The 21,377-nt window shown below is 39.8% G+C and overlaps 1 protein-coding gene across 1 annotated transcript in view; it reads left to right on the forward strand.

Annotated features, from left to right (window-relative positions):
* Nucleotides 1-5,015, forward strand: part of PIGK (phosphatidylinositol glycan anchor biosynthesis class K) — a 131,801-nt gene extending 126,786 nt beyond the window's left edge. Inside the window, exon 11 of the mRNA XM_043460933.1 lies at nt 4,627-5,015. Within this exon, the coding sequence (XP_043316868.1) occupies nt 4,627-4,743 (117 nt within the window). The 3' untranslated portion in view covers nt 4,744-5,015. The remainder of the gene's footprint in view (nt 1-4,626) is intronic.
* Nucleotides 5,016-21,377: the final 16,362 nt, after the last annotated feature.

Here is a 21,377-nt window from a genome sequence, read left to right on the forward strand (position 1 = left end):
TCTTGACAGACCTCCCTCACCTCAACCAAGTTCATGATCAACAAGGAGCTGATTAGCTACCCTTCATGCTGTTTTTATATATACCATTGTTGCAGAAACTTGAAAAGTATGTAGTTGAGAACTTTATTTTCTTATGATAATAAAGGATCAGGATTTTTCCCTCTATATTAATGGTCATCTCAGTGGATGTATTTCATAGCTTTTGATGAATAATAAGCCACTCCAAAAGTTAATGGCTTAAAACTTCAACTATTTATTTGACTCGTAAGTCTTCAGGGTAGTGATTCAGGCTGAGTTTAGCTAAGCAGTTCTATTCTTAGCTGGGCACCTTCATGAGTGTCTGGTCAACCTTGTCTTGATTAGGCAATTCTGCATCTGGGAGATGGCTGGTTGCTGACTGGAGGACTTGAGTTCCTCACCATCTGATGTCTTTTTTTTACCTCCAAAAGCCTTGCCTAGGTTTGTTTCTCATGGTGGTAGCAGAGGTCTAAGAGAGAGCAGAAGCAGGCAAAGAAAGCCTCTTGAGGCTAGCTTGGAATTAGGACACTGTTGCTTATGTTCCTTTCTGTTGGCAAAAAGAAGTCACAACGCCAACTGATTCATGGAAGAAGGACATAGAGTATACCTCTAGATGACAACTGTGATAAAGCAATATATTCAAAGTGTATGAACACAGAGAAGGAAGTATGGGGAATTAGGACCTTTTTTCCCCGTGATTAGTCTACCACAATTCGGTGAATAAAGGACTCAGAGAGGTGCTTGGGACACCACCTTACGGCTCCCTTTTTACCTCAACATTTTGTCCCTGTGTCTTGTATTATTTCATCTTTATGCTATTCATTTGGTTTTGGCTTCTTGTGCACTTTTATTCAAATCCACATCAAATAAAATCTTTCTAAAATTATTCTTTTGTTCTTTATGAAATCTGTTCAGAGATATGTTCTTTGTGTCTTCGGGAAATTTCTTCTTCATGTGTTGGAGTGTTCTTACTCATGGACCTCACCTTGGTTTTTGCCTTTTTCTTTAGAATACTGTCAGTATCTCCCAACAGAGCGTGTGGATGTTTCTCACCATCTACTTAGACTTGGATCCTTTCAGATCTGTATCTGAAGACTAGTTCAACATTTCCCAGTGACTGGCGGCCAGTCATCAGATGTGGTTTTGGTAAACTAAACTAGGGTCATCTGCTGCTGTGCTGGGTGTGCCTGGGTTTTGGACACTTTAAAAAGATGAAGTATGTGGAAAAAACATTGTTTCTTAACATATATTATTGAAAGGATTTTTCCTGTATTTTCCCTTCTTTGCAGAGATTTTTGTTTGGATGTTGAACCTTCTTGGATGCAGTAAACCATTGTCAGTGCCCGCTACCTTCTGATACTCTCTTTACTGGGAATTATATTTAAATAGATGGAGAAAGAAGTATGCTATTAATTGGTTGGGGAAGGGTTGCACTACTCTGGCTGCCTCATAAAGTCACCTTCTATGGCAACACTGTTTCTCTTAAACAGCAGGCAGAAAAAGGGAGAGAGCTCAAATCCCTTTCTCAGCTGACAGAATTTCCTATTTCACAGAGCATAGCAATCTTTTGCATCCTGTGTACTATTCAGAAAACTGGGCCACCATTAATTTGTTTCTAGACCTGGTTTCTAGACTTACAGATAGGGAAAGTGTCTGAGGTTTCTCATCAGAGGTTAAGTTAATTGAAGTAGAGGGTGCTGTTGTCTCTTTCTGTGCCTTTTTATGTGCCTTTCCTGAGAAGACGGGAGCAGCTGCACTAGCAGGATTCTTCACAGATGTCATGCTAAGCTAAGAGTCCACACTGTATTTAATTAATAATTCATTTTCCATTTTTTGTTAGTCAAATATATGTAATGAATATACAATGAAAAATAGAGCAACAGCAAATAGTAGTTTTGAAAGGCTGAGATTTGCTACTTTTGTTAGCTTGTACAGTGTTGTAATGTGAATAAATATACCATTCCATAATACTTCTGGAGTAATAACATACATTTCTTGGTCCTCCATTATTGCCTTCAGAGTTTGCCATTGGTAAACCACAGCTCTAGCACTTTGCTTTCTCCTCTTGTCCTCTCCTGGGCATCAGTGGTCTAAATGTGGGACATATTTAGTTGAAGAATCAGGAAGCAGTACCTCCAGAATTCTCTGAAACAGTTTTTAAAATAACAGATTGAAATAACTATCAGGACCAATGTTTGGAGAAATGGTAGTTACTTCTAAAGAAGTTACGTGCTAAGTCACTTCAGTTGTGTCCGACTCTTTGCAACCCATGGACTGTAGCCCACCAGGCTCCTCTGTCCCTGGGATTCTTCAGGCAAGAATACTGGAGTGGGTTGCCATTTCCTTCTCCCGGAAATCTTCCCAGCCCAGGGATCGAACATGAGTCTCTTATGTCTCTTGCATTGGCAGGCAGGCTCTTTACCACAAGCGCCACCTGGGAAGCTACAGTTGTCTTATCTCAGGCAACTGTTTCTGGCTTCTGAGTTTAAGATGTAATGGTAAAATCACAACCTCGGGCAATCCATCTCATTGAAAAGTAACTAGAATTCCTACAGGTGCAGAAGTAAGATTTGCTGTTAACTACTTGATTATTTATTTCAGTAATTTGTAATGAATCATTGTGGCTAAATGATGTTCAGTATTTTCTTACATGACTTGGTTTAAACACCACCTGAAAGTGTTAGGTGCTCTTGAACTCGTGAAGGTTCACATCTTCTGAATATTTAGCACCGAAATTCATTAAATTAGTTTATAGAACAATTGTCTATATTATAACCTGTTCTTCTACAATTCATAGCTTAATGCCAGATTTTGACAATATTTATTTAACTTTTTGAAAGTAATAACCTAATAACCTCTGTGTGTGTGTGTGTGTGTGTGTATTTCCAAATACTATATAAATCCGACTCCTAGTTACTGGGGAAAATCTGAATCATACCTCCTCAACCAAGTCAATACTCTTTAAAGTGGATTCTCAGCGAGCATCTTCTGACTACTGTATAAAGGTGTGCTTCCACTAATAATAAATATTTTTTTTTGAGTTAATAGCTCTTTACTAGAAAATAATTTCCCAGTTGTGGAAATATAATTTTTGATCTTAAACTTGTTCATCCACTTGGCAAGAGTGACCAGTGTTTGACTATGAGAGAATAAACAGGCCGGAGACTGAGCCGTGGTTAATCACGCTTGTTCAGTTCACTCACTCGTTTCCTCATGTCGCATGCTTATGGCACTTATATGCCTACCTTTATTGTAACTATGTTTTATATCAATTACTATAGATTTTCCACTGAAATTAAATTAAGATTTTTCAGTGTTGCACAATGTTCCAAGAGCTAATAAACCATCTGAAATTGTTTGAGAACCACTAAGCTTATCATACATGTTGATGTATGACAAAAACCATCACAATTTTGTAAAGTAATTATCCTGTAATTAAGATAAATTAATTTAAAAAAGTACTAGACGTGTTGTGTGCAATAGGATTAGTGTAATTAACACTGCCTTATATTGTATATAGAATTTATAGAGTAAATTCTAAGAGTTCTTATCAAAAGGAAAAAAAAGAAATTATTGATTTTTTTATATCACATTACAGTTGTTGCAAATTTCTTAAAGTATTATTTATTCTCAGCTTGACTTTGAAATTATTATCTGCAATATTTTAATTTAAAAATTACATGTTACTTTATCAAAATCTGGTTTTTTAAAGTTTTGATAACTACAACTTCAATATAGTAATTCATTTCCTTTGTAAAAAAAAAAAAATGAAAAGGATCACCTAATTGAAAATTAGACATTTGCATAAATAACTTCTCCATTTATAAAATTAAAAGAAAATAGAATTTCTTTCTATTAAAATATACTTTGGAATATTTTCAGTGAGTGTATAATCTTGAATACGTTAGGTAATTATTAAATATTTTAAAAGATGTATAATAAACATAAATTTATAAGAATCATGGCAGTGAATTAATGGCATGGTCCTTACTGATTTCTGGTAGATTTGACTTGTGTAATTTTTTTCCCTCCCTTCCTCTTTCCCTCCTTCCCTCTCTTCCTTCCTTCCTTCCTTCTTTCCTTTCTTTTTTATTTTTCCACGTGATAATTTGAAGATTGAGTGGAGAGCATTAGGTGTCCTGGTTATGTAGGGGAAAAAACAAAATATAAGATCTGGAAACCACTAAAAGATTTATGAGCCTTTCTGGGATCTAGTTTACATGGTGACTAAAGCAAATTTCAGATTGCAGTTTTTCACTTTAATCCATCCTAGAATAGGATTCTCATAACTATCCTTACAATCCTGGCTCATAATCCGGGAAGTATTAATATAATTCATAAAGAGACAGTAGTCACAGACCTCCAATTTCAGGATTATAATGTAGCTGGTGAAATGACAACTAAATGGGGAAGACTGTTCTGCCTTTCTATGCTGGACAAAGAAACATACAGGACATGTTTGTGTGGTGGAACCTGCAGATAGGGAAGGCTAACAGTACATTTAATTTAATCTACCTTACTACCCCTTAAAAGTACACTCTGTGAATTACCTATTTTCTATCAGTCTTTATCAATTGTTAAACTTATAATGTCATTCTTGTTTTGCAGAAACCAAAGCTGAAGGATTGGCATCCTCCTGGAGGTTTTATTCTGGGATTGTGGGCACTCATTATCATGGTTTTCTTCAAAACTTATGGAATCAAGCATATGAAGTTCATTTTCTAAATGTGGTGATGTATGAAGATTGCATGAAAGGCTACAACATTGGATATAAGTTTATGTCAATATATTTTCAAAAATACATTGTTCTTGTGTGACTTGGCAGAAAGTATAAGCAAACTGTAAATTTGAATGAACTGTTGTTTTTATAACGTAAAGAATTTGTTAATGCACTAAATGGTGCATTTGTAAATAGTGCCATTTGTAAATGGCACTAAATATATTTCAGTTTTTCATTTTGTGTGTTATTAAAATATTGGGATAAAGAGATCACAGTATTCTCACTGACTCTTTCTAAAAATAAGAATTCCCCTTGTTTAATCCCCTTTCATTTGGAAAGGAAAAAAAATGTGAAGACATTAAATTCTCGCTAGCAGGGGTATCCTCTGTTAATATTTTTATGTATATTCTCCTAGTCTTTTTCATATTTTTTCCCAAAATAGACATCATATAGAAGATTTTGTCAGTTGTCATTTTGCAGTGTGTTGTCAACCATTTGCCTCTCCTTGGACATTCTTCAAGGACACATTGTGAATGGCTATGTACCATCCATTTTATGAATGTACAGTAATTTGTTTAATATTCTTCTATAATTAGACTACTTATTTTGTTCCCCAAATTTTCTTCTGGTTCATTCTTTGATGTGTTAATATGGACTTCTCTGGTGGCTCAGATAGTAAAGAATCTGCATGCCATGCAGGAGACCCAGGTTTGATCCCTGGGTTGGGAAGATCCCCTAGAAAAGGGAATGGCAACTCACTCCAGCATTCTTGACTGGAGAATTCCATGGACAGAGGAGTGTGGTGGGTTGTAGTTCGTGGGTTTGCTAAGGGTCAGACATGACCAACTGACTGACACTTTCATGTGTTAATATTTTATTTATCAGCTATTTAGCTAGAATTCTACAGCTAAAATTGTAATGTGAAAAATTAGTTTTTTAATCTGTGGTACTGACAGTCCCCAGGGCTTTATTTACTGTCCATTTATCTGGAAATTTTAAGATCTTTGGAAATGTCACATATTGACTGCTCAAGAGAAACAAATCCCATCATTTTTTGTTTCTAAGCATTCTGTGATCCTCTAGAATTGATCACCTCCTCTTCGGTTTCCTCACTGAAAAAGATATTGCTTCATTCTGTTTAAGGTAAACCTTGCCCACTGGCTGGGTCTGCACTTTTTTCTGGACGGTCCCATAAGGTGGATAGACTGTAGGAAAAATTCGTGCTTGTGGCCGTGTCCTTGTGTGTGACTGATGCATCGTATAAGACAGTAAGCCTCTTGTCTGGTCTCTGATGAGATGCAAGGCTCCTATCCCCACACTGACTTTTTCATCTTGCCAGCCATCTTCTATCCGTCATAACGGGAAATGGTATTGAGATTGTGCTTTGCTCTCAGGCCCAGATATTGTTTCTTCATGTATGAGGGGGAGAAAAAAATCCTGAAAGTTGAGTATTCATGTCCCTGGGACACGTTTTTATATTTTATCTGTTTTATCTAGGAACTTTGTGTTAATCTTAAAGTCACTATGAAGATATGTTTTGCAATTATAGGAAACATTCAGAAGACAACTCTTCCTCTACAATAAGACCTCTTAAAGCTAATACTCCTTAGATTCTGTTTTCCTCTTAGCACTTAAAATATTACCTTTTAATTATATGCAAAATGATCATTCTTTTCACAGGCAAAGGATTAACTGTGTTATCTCTCAGGTTAGAACAAATGGTATTGAAGCTTTTTGCAAGTTCTGAATCTTCATTTTAATGGATCTTTTTACTGGTACAGGAGGTAAATGAAGAAGGAAAAATTTTATCTGATTATATGGAAAAGCATCTTTTTGTACATAGAAAGGAAGAAAAGCAAACTTAAATTCAAATAGCTGGATTTTAATAGTCCTATGAGACAAAGGTTGACTGTGTTATCCTCTAAACACTTGCACAAGGTCATGGACACTATGGTTGGAAGGGGTAAGCTACTTAGATTAGTAAAGGAAATATGACTGTTCTTGAGCCAAAGTAATTTAGTTTGAATATAATGAAACATACCCTGATGGTAAAGCCTATCAGAAAGTAAAAGGATTCCTCTTCAGAGATTGGAGAAGGTGCTTTTCTTAGTTAAAACCAAACTGGGAGAAGTAATACTGGATATAATATACGAGATCAATTGTATTCCAGACAAATTTCAAAGGGCAGTTATTTCTTTCTGTTTCATTACTGAATTGTCAGAATATAGTTAAAGCAAAAAGCTCGAAATATGTTAAATGCTTAGCTCATAACCATAATCTTTTTACGTAAAGTATATTCTGCCTTCAATAATAAGTAAATCCTCTGCATATGTTAAGTGGGTAATATTGTAAGTGTAATTAAATGGCCCAGACTTTAACTGATGGCATAAAAGCACATCCTTAAATATATTCTCCTCGAGTCACAAAGAGCTGAGCAACTGAAAGGTGTTTTCCTTTTGCCTTTCTCACAGTGTTGTAGTGAGGATCAGGTGAGCTAATGATATGACTAAACCCTTTGGAAACTGTAAATATTTGCTGGTGTTATTTTTCATATTTCTGGTTAGGAAGATACCAAGGGGGAAGTTAATGGTGCCAGGGTCCCTTTTTCTGTTGTACTTATTTACCTTTCTAAGCTCCTCAGTGTTATTCCTGTTCTCTTTGGTATTTTTTCTCTCTTTCCCTACAGTGCCCTTCAGGGAGACAAGGATACTGTAGATAAATGGATCCCAGCAGACTTGTCCTGACCTTTTTGGGGAGGGACAGCATATAATGATGCTGTTTAAAGGCAGCCTGCTTGAGAAAAAGAAACCAAATGATGTGGATTTTAAAATTATGAAAAACATTTACTTGCAGTTTATGAAAGAGAAATGTAGCTTGGATGCAAATCTGATTAAATTGGATCAAGAAAAATTGGAATTAAATACAAAAAATAATGCATGCATTTATAGTTTCCATTTTTATATATCCTAAGCTAGTTGAAAATGACGATTCCCACAACAAGCATAACTCAGCTTGTTTCTGCTTACTGAGTATTTTCCACTGTGGTTTACGTTGATATCATTTCTTCCATTATGTATGTTGTACAGCAGAGTTACTGTTACTGTGGGAATCATAATTTGAAATTTTGACTTGTGCGTTTCTGGAATCTTTACAATAAATGTTACATTAGCATAAAAAATTTTTCTCATTGAGTTTACCAAAATTAAATTCATCTATAGCAGATACTATTTTAACTTATGAAAGAAATATTTTATAAACATACCATAAGGTATAACAATAAAATGAGATCAGTCTCCATTTTACTTTATGGAATCAGCTCCATTACTTCATTGTCACATTTCCTGCCTGAGTGCATATACCTGTGTGTGTACCTGCTACAGAAATATGAAAGTCTTTTAGTTCATAGACAATATGTGCTAAGTTGCTTCAGTCGTGTCCAACTCTTTATGAGCCCATGGACTGCAGACCACCAGGCTCCCGTGTCCATGTAATTCTCGAGGCAAGTATACCAGGAATTGAACCCTCTTGTCTCCTGCATTGGCAGGCGCGTTCTTTACCACCAGTGCCACCTGGGACAATACCCCTTAGCCAGTATCCTTTTTCCCTTTTCTGCTGTTTTGAACGTATGCTGTAAAACATTTGATGCAATTTATCTGAGTACACCCTTTAATGGGATTGATATAGATGAAGGTGTGATCAAGAAACCCATTATTAAAAATTCATTTACACTAAACTTGGAAAGGTGGTCACTGTCATTTTTGTTTCACTTGTGGTGCTTGCAGCCTCAGAGACTTCAGAGGGCTTTCAGATTCACCTGAGGTGTACACCCAGTCAGCGTTTACTGGGTGCGGCTCATATGATATGACCCTCTTGTGCTAGGATCTCAGGGACAGCTGGCCAGAACAATGTAGATCATTTTCTTAGGGGTCATTTAATAGGATCATAAATGTAAAGCCCCTTGTACAATACCAGGCATATATGAGAAATTCAGTGTTTTGCTCTTTGCCGTGCAGGGCTCTCCCTCACTCTTGTTTTTAACCTCTACTCAGGCCAGGTATCATTCTTTAAAGAACCATTAGCCTTGGTGTTCTGGGCTGTCCTGTTCACTTCGGTTTTCAGCAGATGTCATCTTGAGGCAACAGTTCCTTTCCACTTTCAGTGCTGTTCAGCACTTTCAATCCACAGGCTCTCTTGCCTGCCTTTTCACTTTTCCCCCCATTTTCGAGAGGTTGAGGCTTTTCTCCATCTTCCCTCAGCCTTAGCTTTTTGTTATCTTCTCTCTCTGTAGCTTATCCACTCTGTTGCAAACATATCTTTAGCATGATTACTGGACAGTCTAGCCTCACCCCAGGTCCTAATGTCCAGATAATAACTCCATCTGAATTCCTCTTTATTCCTCCATCACAGTGGCCACGGCATTTCCAGGAAAATACCTCCTCTTCTCCCCACACCCAGTTTATAATTTTTAAAGTTTCAAATGAGGGAAAACCAACTAGAACAAATATAGGCTCAAAGGGGAATTTGCTGAAGGGATAAAAGGCTATCTCACAAGCTTGCGAGAAGGGGGTCTAGCATGAGCCTCACCAAGGACTGCCATGTTCCTGGATTCTTTTCTCAGCCTGTTTCCTTTCTGGTTTTCTCACATGGTTAGTGACTCCAGAGCCACACGTACTGTGCTTTACCACAAAAAAAGAAAAAAGTTACTCCCTTTCTTTATTTCTAGTTCTAATAGTCTTGGGAAAGAACTGATTAACATTGTTGGCATCAAGGGTTCACCTGACTGGAGAGTCAAGGTCCTGAAAACACATAGGGACCTCTGGCCGCAAACCCCTGTTTAGACGAACGTCTATTAGCATTCATCCTAGAGGAGGGAGAGATCACAGGAGCCAGGCAGCCACCTTTGCTACTACTTTTCTACTAGTCTGCTCTTCAGTAGGTGATCTGTGGAGCTACAGCATCACTCTGGAGCTCCCTAGAAATGCAGACTGTCAGACCCTACTCTGGACCTACTGTAGCAGAGTCTGCATTTTACCTGATCCCCAGGTAATACACACACACACACGTAAGTAGGAGAAGCACTGATCTACACCTTCTACTAACTAGCTCAATTTTATCTCCTAAAAAGGAGATTGTAGAATGATTGTGAATAGTCATTTGTAGAACAGAGAGCATGGGTAGCATATTTTATGGGTGAATTGACTTTTTAGCATTATTTTTAACTCCTATTTAGACTTTTAAGACTACCCACTCTCATTCTCATATTTTAATGCTTAAAGTGTGAGAGTGTTAGTCGCTCAGTCCTGTCCAACTCTTTGTGACCCCGTGGACTGTAGCCCGCTAGGCTCCTCTGTCCATAGAATTCTCCAGGCAAGAATCCTAGAGTGGTTAGCCATTCCCTTCTTCAAGGGATCTTCCTGACCGAGGGATCAAACCCTGGTCTCCTGCCTTGCAGGCAGATCCTTTACCATCTGAAACACCAGGGAAGCCCTTGAATGCTTAAATGAGCATCTAATTAACACTTCCTATATGTCGTATATGCATATTCTTTGATACTCCTGTCATCAAGAAGTGGAGTCTAGGGACTTCTTGGTGGTTCAGTGGTTAAGAATCCTTCTGCCGGTCCTAGGAAGGACTGGGTTCAAGCTTGGACAGGAAGGTGAAGCTCTTGTCATTTTTCTTAACAACGACATGGGGTGTGCTGGGAAAACTGACTTAGAAAAGACCCAGGCATTTATTCTCAGCCAGTCCAAGGGAGTCTGGGCCTGAGACAAGATGGGTCAGGAACTTCAGTCACAGGTTGGGAAATATAGCAGCCTAGCTTTGTCACAATATTTAAAAAAAAAAAAAATCCTCCTGCCAATTCAGGGGACACAGTTTCAATCCCTGGTCCTCGAAATTTCTATATGCCTCGGGGTAGCTCAGCCTGTGGACCACAGCTACTGATCCTGCATTCTAGAGCCCTTGAGCTTCAGCTGTTCAGCTCATGAGGCCCAACTAAAGAAGCTCACATGCCCTAGAGCCCGAGCTCTGGACACAGACCCGGCACAGCCAAAAATAAATATAAATAAGTTAAAAAAAGAAGTGGAGTCTAAATTCATCTGAATATAGGCTGGCCTTAGTGACTTAATACAAATAAATAGGATGTGGCGGAATAATACTGTGTGACTTCAAGGCTAGGCCATAAAAGGAGATACAGCATCCCCCTGGCTCTCTTTCTCAGGACACATCCTCTCGGAACCCAGCCACCATCCCCTGAGGAAGCCCAAGCCACTTGGAGAAGCTGTGTGTGTGTGTTCTGGCCATTACCCTGGCAGGGTCCCAACCAATAGCCAACATCAACTTCCAGACACTTGGGGAGACTGCCCCAGACGTTTCCTGCTGCAACCCCGGGAGAGATCCCCAAGCCACTCGTTGACTCTCAGAACCTTGAGAGATAGCAATTAGAAAAAATTGTTGTTTTTACCTCAGTGTGTTCAGGATGGTTTGTTGTATAGGAATGGTTACTAAAACTCTGGGTTAATGTGTACCTACTTTAGTATTTAGATGCTAGGAGACATACAAAGAAACAGCATTCCTTTTTTTTAAAGAATTACAAGTTAATTCTTGAAGCACATGTGAAAAGATGAATAACTGTATGACAAAAAATGACAAGTGCCATGTAAGAGCTGTAGAATAGGGGGTTTAAAAAGAAACTTCTAACTTTAATTGCTAAAGAAGTACGTTATTCATAATGTATTTATTCTCAGGGGAACAGACAGAGAAGGCTTCAAGGAGGAAATGAAATTTGAGCAATTAGATATCTCTCTTGTTTTCCCTCTCCCTTCCTCATTATTGCTCTTTTAAAATTGTAATTTTTCTTCAGTTCTGTTCAACTCAAACTTTTCTGTCATCAGAAGATTTTGCTTTGTAATCTGAAAGTCAAATTGAGGGAAGATAACTAGCTCAACTTCCTTTTCTACCTTCTACAAATTCACCTCTGTTTTTCTCCTCTTCCATTCCTACCCCACCGCTTTGATCTTAGAGATTGATCCCAATCTTCTTGTGGGATATTGTTTACTCCTAAACTCACCTTTCTTTTGGCCCCGCAACCTCCTTTTGCGTAGAAGCATTTTCCCTTACATTTTGTAAGACGTTCAAGCTTTCTCATCTGAAAGACTCCTCAAAATTCTGTCCTCTTTTAAATTCTAATATAGAAACGCTATGTAGGGCTCTTTTCTACCTCATTCTGTAGCTTATAATTGAATGAATGAGCAGCATTCTCTAATTTGGCTACTTTGCCTTGTATTCATTTGTGAACCTTTTTGTGAATCTGTCTTCTGTTCCCACAACTCCCCTGAAACTATTTTCTTTACTGATATCAGTGACTTCCTGTTTGCCAAATCAGATGGAATTTTACTGCCTGTGTCTTTTCTCTCTCTCTCCATAGTATGCAACAGCTGTTGATTACTCCTGCTTTGGGGAACATTTTCTCCTCTGCCTTCCTGGGACTGCTGTCTCCCCAGGTTTTCTTCACTTGGCCTCTCCTTTTCAGTGTGTCTCTTTGACAGTGCACCCCAGATGTTCTGCCAAGTCCTGTCCTCAAATTATTCAGATTTAACACTATCCCTGATTATTTTCACCACCAACTGTGGTTTCTGCTATTACCTCTACATCACAGGCAGTGAAATTTGTATATCCCAGGATCTCCCGAGTTCCAGAAGCACCCTGTAAGCCCTACAGGAGTCTCAAACTTAGCTTACCCCAAACTGAACTTACTATCTTTCATTTCCTGGCTCTCATTTCTCTATTTTCTTTTTCTTATTTAATATTCTGAATCCTCTCTAGATGGGCACAAATAATGAAGGTATCTGTGGCCCATATAAGTGTTCACCATAGCATTTACTACATGGAGGCGCCTAATAATCAAGTGAGTTAAATGACATGCTCTGTGGATGTCAGTTAGCCTCTTTTGCCATCCATGCCAATGCTTGCCAATGGGGCCATGAAGAATAGTGGGTATGGTGGAGGACGGACACCATGCAGGGGCTCAACAGGCTGGATTTTTCCTTACCAAGGCTGATCTGGCTAATGCTTCTGCTGAGAGCCTAATCTGCCAGGAGCAGGAACATTCATGAAAACTCAGCCACTGGGACTTCCCTGGTGGTCCTGTTATTAAGAATCTGCCTGCCAGTTCAGGGGACATGGTGGGTTCGATGCCTGATCCGGGAACTAAGATCCTACATGCTATAGGGCAACTAAGTCACACAACTACTGCAGCCGGGGCACCCTAGAGCTCTTGCTCTGCCGCAGAGCAAGAAAAGCTACTGCAATGAGAAGCCTGCACAATGACGTGAGAGTGTAGCCCCAGCTCACTGCAAGTAGAGAAAGCCTGCACACAGCAACAAAGACCCAGAGCAGCCAAAAATAATTAAAAAAATAAAAATAAAAAAATAAACAGCCGCTAAGTGAGTTAGTGCCCCTATTCCCCAGGGGGCCAGGCCAGTCAGCTGACGGGTAATAGGTTGATTATACTGACCATCATAAAGTGGGCAGAAATTCATTTGCGCTGAAAAAAAGACACACCTTCTGGGTATGGATTTGTATTGTTTAGTCACTCAGTTGTGCCTGACTCTTTGTGACCCCATGGGCTGTAGCCCACCTGGCTCCTCTGTCCATGGGATTTCCCAGGCAAGTATACTGGAGTGGGTTGCCATTTCTTATTCCAGAGAATCTTCCCAACTCAGGGATCGATCCCACGTCTCCCACAAGTCTCCTGCATTGCAGGTGGATTCTTTACCACTAAGCCACTGGGGAATCCGTGGATTTGTATTTCCTGCTCTTAAACTTTTTGCTAGCATCACCATCTATGAATTCACAGAAATCCTTATCCACCATCATGGCATTCTGCAGAGTATTGAGTCTAATTAAGGAACTGATTTCACAGCAGAGGAAGTATAACAGTGAGTTTATGCCCATGAAATTAATCAAACTTACCACATAACCCATATGCACTTAGTTTGCACGCACCACATAACCCACAGGACACAACACTCTGAAAAGAGGGAGTTCTGTTTCACAAGGAATGGTATAGGCTTTAAACCAGAGGCCATTGGACAGCATTATTTCTCCACAGCCAGAATGCATAGATCTGGGAGCAAGAGTAGGAATGGGGAAGCTCCTCTCACTATTACGTCTAACAATATAGAATCTTTGCTTTGCATCCTGGCAACTCTGAGCTTTGCTGATGTGGTGGTCTTAGCTGTGAAGAGGGGAGTGCTTTCATCAGGAGACACAATGGTAGTTCCATTGGATTTGAAGAGAGGATTGCCACCTGGCCATTTGGGGCTCTTTATATCACCGAGCCAACATGCCAAAAATAAGGAGTTATTCTACTAGCTGGAGTGATTAATCCCAGTTACCAAAGGGAAATTGAGTGGCTGCAACACACTGAAGGCAAGACAACTATGTGGCAGGAGGATTTTCTAAGCTGCCCCTTACTAGCTCTGTGACCAATAGCAAAGGTCAGTAGAAACCGGTTATAACCATCAAAGGGCAGGATGACTGAGGACTCACTTTTCTGAATGAAAGTTTGGGTCACTCCTCCAGTTAATAAACTGACCAACTTCTAGCTGAGACCAAGGGAAATACGCAACAAAGGGGAAGGTATGAACCCATAGTTGTCAACTATGGCCTATGGGCAACTACTGAAATGTGATGGCTTTGTATATTTTCTCTTTGCCTGTTAACATGTTTGTGTGTGTATGCTGTTTCTCCCTTTTCTCACTCTTTCCCCCGACTTTTATTCAAGTTGGTGGGGTTTAACCTTACAATATAATCTTTAAATAAGAAAATCTTCAATAACAACATCCCTGGAAGTCCGGTGGTTGGCATTTCACCTTCCAAAGCAGGGGGGGTGTGGGTTCCATCCCTGGTCGGGGAGCTAAGATCCCACATGCCTCATGGCCAAAAAACCAAAACATAAAACAGAAGCAATATTGTAACAAATTCAACAAAGACTTCAAAATTGTCCCATAAAGAAAATCTTAAGAAAGAAGATATTCCATGAGACTGTGATGAAATTTGAGGGGTAGTTAATGTAGCCAGCAGCTCATACAGCAACAGTTGGGGCTGTGCATGCATTTATTTTGGTGAAGGATGAGAATTCCTTCATTTGCAAGAACAGCAACATCTTGTTAGATGGAAATATAGACTTGTGTCGTACAGGGCTCACATGTGTGGAAGAGTAGATGCAAGAGCTGAGTAGCCCAAGAACTGTACTATTCCAGTGATCAATTCACAGTCTCAACTGAACCCTTTAAAAATGTCCCCATGTAGTGACTATGATGTTACTGTCATTTTGCCAGTAGAGGGTGCTGGGAAGGCATGGCAAGAAGAAGGAGCTTCTCTTCCTGGTGTATTCCTCCCATGTGTCTTCTGCAGTCTCTGTGTGTGTGTGTGTGTGTGTGTGTGTGCACGCACGCATTCACCAGTGAACATGTGTTTTCTGCAGCACCCAGCGGCTGGCAGCACAGAGCACCTTCCTGTGGGCAGCTTCATAGCAGAGGATTGCCAGCAAAGCACCTCCTTATGAGTGGCAACCTGCCTCCTGCTGCTCCGCAGTGGCGCACCTGTGGAGGGCATTTCTTCCAGTATGCCTCCTTGGGCATCTATCTCCATCATGGGGTGCTGCTGGCAGGGCACCTCCTGTGGACAACTTTCCCCGTATCTCTTGCACAGGACATTTCAGACATGTGGAAGCCATTCAGTGAGGGTCTCATTGACCCTGTTTTAAAAACTCTGGATTCTCCTGGCTCTAGGCAGCATCTCCTTGCTCCTTATAATGAGTACAGGAAGTGAAAAAGATTCAGGCAACAAGATGTCTTGTAACCCTGCCAAGAAAAGAAATGGATCAAAAGAGAATAAAGCAAGTTAGAGGCAGACTGGTGCAGGAAATACTCTTGTTTGGTTGGTTATGAAAGTGCTCACAGATTAATAAGGCTGAGTAGCATGGTGGTTAAAAGTCAGCTTTGCATTTTCATTGCTTGTCAGCCTGATAAATGCACACTGTACTAGGAACAGAATAATTAAAATTACAAATAAGAAAATACACTTATAAGCCAATAAAACCAGAATAATTAAAATTACAAATAAGAAAATACACTTATAAGCCAATAAAACCAAAAGTGAAGGAGAAAACTTGAGGCTGAAATAAGAGAAACCAAATGAAAAGAATAAACATTATACATTAAACATGTTAAGAAACAAAACCCGAAGCTCAGAAACTATGAAGTATAACTAGGGAAAATGAGATAAAATAATTAAAAATTTTAGGTGTTAAAATCAGAGGCTTAGAATTTCAAGGAGATATTAATAACTGTGAATAAAGTTAAAGTAGAAAAAGGAAACAAAACATGTTTTAAAGTGAAAACAATGGAGGAGAGAATTAAATGGAATATAAAGAGTAAGCCAGGTAGCTGAAAAATTTATTTTAAGAGAAGGTTAAAATAAAGCTAAAACTAGTCAAAGAAATACAACATTCTCTAAGTGCTAAACATTTAGAGAATGAAACAAACTAAAACTAAATATAGAAGACAAGAGATGAATAATTTAGACATCAGAAGAGCAAACATTTTTTTAAAAAAACAAATTACCTGCTTTTTAAGAGACACCTGGCTTTTGTTATTGTTGTTCTATAGATACTCAAGCAGCTACAAATTCCAATAGACTGTCTGTAATTTTGATTCCCAAGGTCAAGTTCTTTGCAGAGCACCCCCCTGGGGTTTCTTCAGACCAAAAGCTAAAGGTAGCAAGCAGTTCAAAATGTTAAACCATTCTCTTAAGTCACCTGGCTCATGTGTCTTGTTGTTTAGCCACTCAGTCAGGTCTGACTCTTTGTGACCCCATGCAACCCCATGGACAAAGTAATGTCTCTTTTTCAGCAAAGGAGTAGGTCATGTGTGTACATGGCTTTTAATTCAGTCCCTTGAAGAGTTGCAAAGAAACTGAGCCATGCCGTGTAGGGCCTCCCAAGACGTATGGGTCATAGTGGACAAAACGTGGTCCACTGAAGAAGGGAATGGCAAACCACTTCAGTATTCTTGCCTTAGAACCCTATGAACAGTAAGAGAAGGTGAAAAGATAATGACACTGAAAGATGAACTCCCCAGGTTGGTAGATGCCCAATATGCTACTGGAGAAGAGTGGAGAAATAACTCCTGAAAGAATGAAGGTACAGAGCCAAAATAAAAACAACACCCAGTTGTGGATGTGACTGGTAATGGAAGTAAAGTCTGATGCTGTGAGGAATAATATTGCGTAGGAACCTGCATAGGTCCATGAAGCAAGGTAAACTGGAAGTAGTGAAACAAGAAATGGCAAGAGTGAACATTGACATTCTAGAAATCAATGAACTAAAATAGACTGGAACAGGTGAATTCAACTCAGGTGACCATTATATCTACTACTGTGGGCAAGAATCCCTTAGAAGAAATGGAGTAGCCCTCATAGTCAACAGATGAGTCCAAAATGCAGTACTTGGGTGCAATCTCAAAAACAACAGAATGATCTCTGTTCATTTCCAAGGCAAACCATTCGTCATCACAGTAATCCAAGTCTGTGCCCCAAAGACTAATGCTGAAGAAGCTGAAGTTGGACAGATCTATGAAGACCTACAACACCTTCTAGAACTAACACCCAAAAAAGATGTCCTCTTCATGATAGGGGACTGGAATGCAAAAGTAGGAAGTCAAGATATACCAGGAGTAGCAGGCAAATTTGGCCTTGGAGTACAGAATGGAGCAGGGCAAAGGCTAACAGAGTTTTGCCAAGAGAACGCATTGATCATAACAAACACTCTCTTCCAACATCACAATAGATGACTCTATACATGGATATTACCAGATGGTCAATACCAAAATCAGATTGATTATATTCTTTGCAGCTGAAGATGGAGAAGCTCTATACAGTCAGCAAAAACAAGACTGGGAGCTGACTGTGGCACAAATTATGAACTCCTTATTGCCAAATTCAGACCGAAATTAAAGAAAGCACGGAAAACCACTAGACCATTCAGGTAGGACCTAAATCAAATCCCTTATGATTATACAGTAGAAGTGACAAATAGATTCAAGGGATTAGATCTGATGGATAGAGTGCCTAAAAAACTATGGACTGAGGTTTGTGACATTGTACAGGAGGCAGTGATCAAGACCATCCCCCAGAAAAAGAAATGCAAAAAGGCAAAACAGTTGTCTGAGGAGGCCTTACAAATAGCTGAGAAAAGAGGAGACGCTAAAGGCAAAGGAGAAAAGGAAAGATATACCCGTTTGAATGCAGAGTTTCAAAGAATAGCAAGGAGAAATGAGAAAGCCTTCCTCAGTGATCAATACAAAAGAAATGGAAAACAATAGGATGGGAAAGACTAGAGATCTATTCAAGAAAATTAGAGATACCAAGGGAACATTTCATGCAAAGATGGGTTCGACAAAGGACAGAAATTATATGAACCCACTGGAAGCAGAAGATATAAGAAGAGGTGGCAAGAACACACAGAAGAACTATACAGAAAGGATCTTCATGACCCAGATAACCATGATGGTGTGATCAGTCACCTACAGCCAGACATCCTGGAAGGTGAAGTCAAGTGGGCCTTAGGAAGCATCATTATGAACAAAGCTAGTGGAGGATGGAATTCCATTTGAGCTATCTGAAATCCTAAAACATGATGCTGTGAAAGTGCTGAGCTCAATATGCCAGCAAATTTGGAAAACTCAGCAGTGGCTACAGAACTGGAAAAGGTCAGTTTTCATTCCAATCCCAAAGAAAGGCAATGTCAAACTCCCGCACAATTGCACTAATCTCACATGCTAGCAAAGTAATGCTCAAATTTCTCCAAGCCAGGCTTAGCAGTACATCAACAACCAAGAATTTCCAGATGTTCAAGCTGGACTTTAAAAGGCAGAGGAACCAGAGATCAAATTGCCAACATCTGTTGGATCATCGAACAATCAAGAGAGTTCCAGAAAAACATCTACTTCTGCTTTATAGACTGTGCCAAAGCCTTTGACTGTGTGGATCACAACAAACTGTGGAAAATTTCTAAAGAGATGGGAATTTCAGACCACCTAACCTGCCTCCTGAGAAATCAGCATGCAGGTCAAGAAGCATACATGGAACAATGGACTGGTTCCAATTTGGGAAAAGAGAACGTCAAGGCTGTATATTGTCACCCTGCTTATTTAACTTATATGCAGAATACATATTGTGAAATGCTGGGCTGGTTGAAGCACAAGCTGGAATCAACATTACCGGGAGAAATATCAATAACCTCAGATATGCAGATAACACCACCATTACGGAAGAAAGTGAAGAAGAACTAAAGAACCTCTTGATGAAAGTGAAAGAGGAGAGTGAAAAAGCTGGCTTCAAACTCAACATTCAAAAAACGAAGATTGTGACATCCGGTCCCATCACTTCTTGGCAAATAGATGGGGAAACAATGCAAACAGTGAAAGACTTTATTTTGGGGGGCTCCATAATCACTGCAGATGATGACTGCAGCCATGAAATTAAAAGATGCTTGCTCCTTGGAAGAAAAGCTATGACCAACCTAGACAGCATATTAAAAAGCAGAGACATTACTTTGCCAACAAAGGTCCATCTAGTCAAAGCTATGGTTTTTCCAGTAGTCATGTATGGATGTGGGAGTTGGACTCTAAAGAAAGCTGAGGGCCAAAGAATTGATGCTTTTAAACTGTGGTGTTGGAGAAGAGTCTTGAGAGTCCCTTGGACTGCAAGGAGATCCAACCAGTCCATCCTAAAGGAAATCAGTCTTGAATATTCATTTGAAGGACTGATGCTGATACTGAAACTCTGATACTTTGGCCACCTGATGCGAAGAACTGACTTATTGGAAAAGACCCTGATGCTGGGCAAGACTGAAGGCAGGAGGAGAAGGGGATGGCAGAGTATGAGATGGTTGGATAGCATCACAGACTTGATGTACTGGAGTTTGAGCAAACTCTGGGAGACAGTGAAGGACAGGGAAGCCTTGGGTGCTACAGTCCATGGCATTGCTGGGAATCGGACAGGACTGAACGACTGAACTGAGCTGAACTGAACTTGAATAGTTGAACATGGCAATAGGCTAGAAAGATACACATCCCTGGCTTGGACAGCCCTGTCGTCAGCTCGGCTCTCTGAGCTGTCCTTCAGACAAAGTGTGTTAGTCACTCAGTCGTGTCTGACTCTTTGTAACCTATGGACTGTAGCCCGCCAGGCTCCTCTGTCCATGGAATTCTCCAGGCAAGAACACTAGAGTGGGTAGTCATTCCCTTCTCCATGGATCTTCCTGACCGAGGAATGGAACCCACGTCTCCCGCATTGCAGGATGTTTCTTTACTGTCTGAGTGACTATGGACGTGCTGTCACCAATTGCCCAGAAGCCCATTCTAGAAATGTATATTCCACCTACATGGGTCTCGGTGCTGAGGTGATGGTGAGGTGATCATGGACCCTCCTTCCTTCCCTTCACGTTGCTTGCTGCAGCTCAGACAGTTGTACTGCTTTGTAATATTTCTGGCCTCAGTTGGAAAACAAATCAGTGTGTTTCAAACTTTTGGGCTACCACCCACAGTAAGAAATATGTATCATATTGTTACTACATATATATGTGTATATATCTATGTAACTAAAAAAGTTTTATAGAACAAGTACCCTATCTAATGTCATACACTATTATTTACCTGCTTTTTTTGTACTCTGTATTATAAAATTGTCTCAGATGGGAGCCAGATCAATGGTTTTCAAATACTTTGCACTAAGAAATAATTTCACACTGTGATCTGATGCACATACATGTGTGTGAATCTATAGGACTAAAAGAAAAGTTTCACAAAATACTGCTGATTGTTTCTTCATATAAAACACCTATTAATTTTCTATTCCATTGTGTTATAGTTTTGTTGATGGTTTCCAAAAAATATCTGGCTATATGTACATCTCCAAGCTTCATGAGAGCGTGGAGAGCCCCAGCCAAGGAAAATGTCCTACAGGGTGGTAGAATTATTGCAAACATCCTTGTACTGACAGTGTACTTTACCGCACCCTGGTGCCCATCTAATCTTTACATTGTGTGCATGACGCAGCCTCAGTCTCTAAGTCTGTCTGGTGAGTCAGAAATGTCTTTATTCTGTCTTGTTTATTTTCATTTGGGGATGGAGAGCCAGATGCGAGGAACTCCAGGAGAATTTCTAGAAGTTGTCATGAATTGAGAGCATAGGTTGAATATAAACTTTTTGAAAGTTACAGAAAACCCAATACAAACATGCTAAAATAAAAGCAGAATCTACTTACACAACTGGATGTACAGGAGAGACTGTCTTCAGGCTCAGCTTGATCCAGTGCTCAATAACATTCTAAGATCTGTTACTCATAGCAGGTTCCCCTGTGGTGGCTTCATTCCCCAGGTGATTCTTCTTGTGGTAGCAAAACATGGCCTTATCAGTCTCAAACTCGAAAGCACTATGAGCTGGGGGGAAGAGTCGTATCCCTGCATGGGGTCATGTTCCCATGCCTGAATCAACTCTTGTGTCTGGGGGACAAGATATGCCAGTAGGTTTAAGTCAGTCAGAGCCAGACAGGGCCTTCCCCTGGGCTGTGT

The sequence above is a fragment of the Cervus canadensis genome, chromosome 2, assembly GCF_019320065.1.
Source record: "Cervus canadensis isolate Bull #8, Minnesota chromosome 2, ASM1932006v1, whole genome shotgun sequence".
Lineage (NCBI taxonomy): Eukaryota > Metazoa > Chordata > Mammalia > Artiodactyla > Cervidae > Cervus > Cervus canadensis.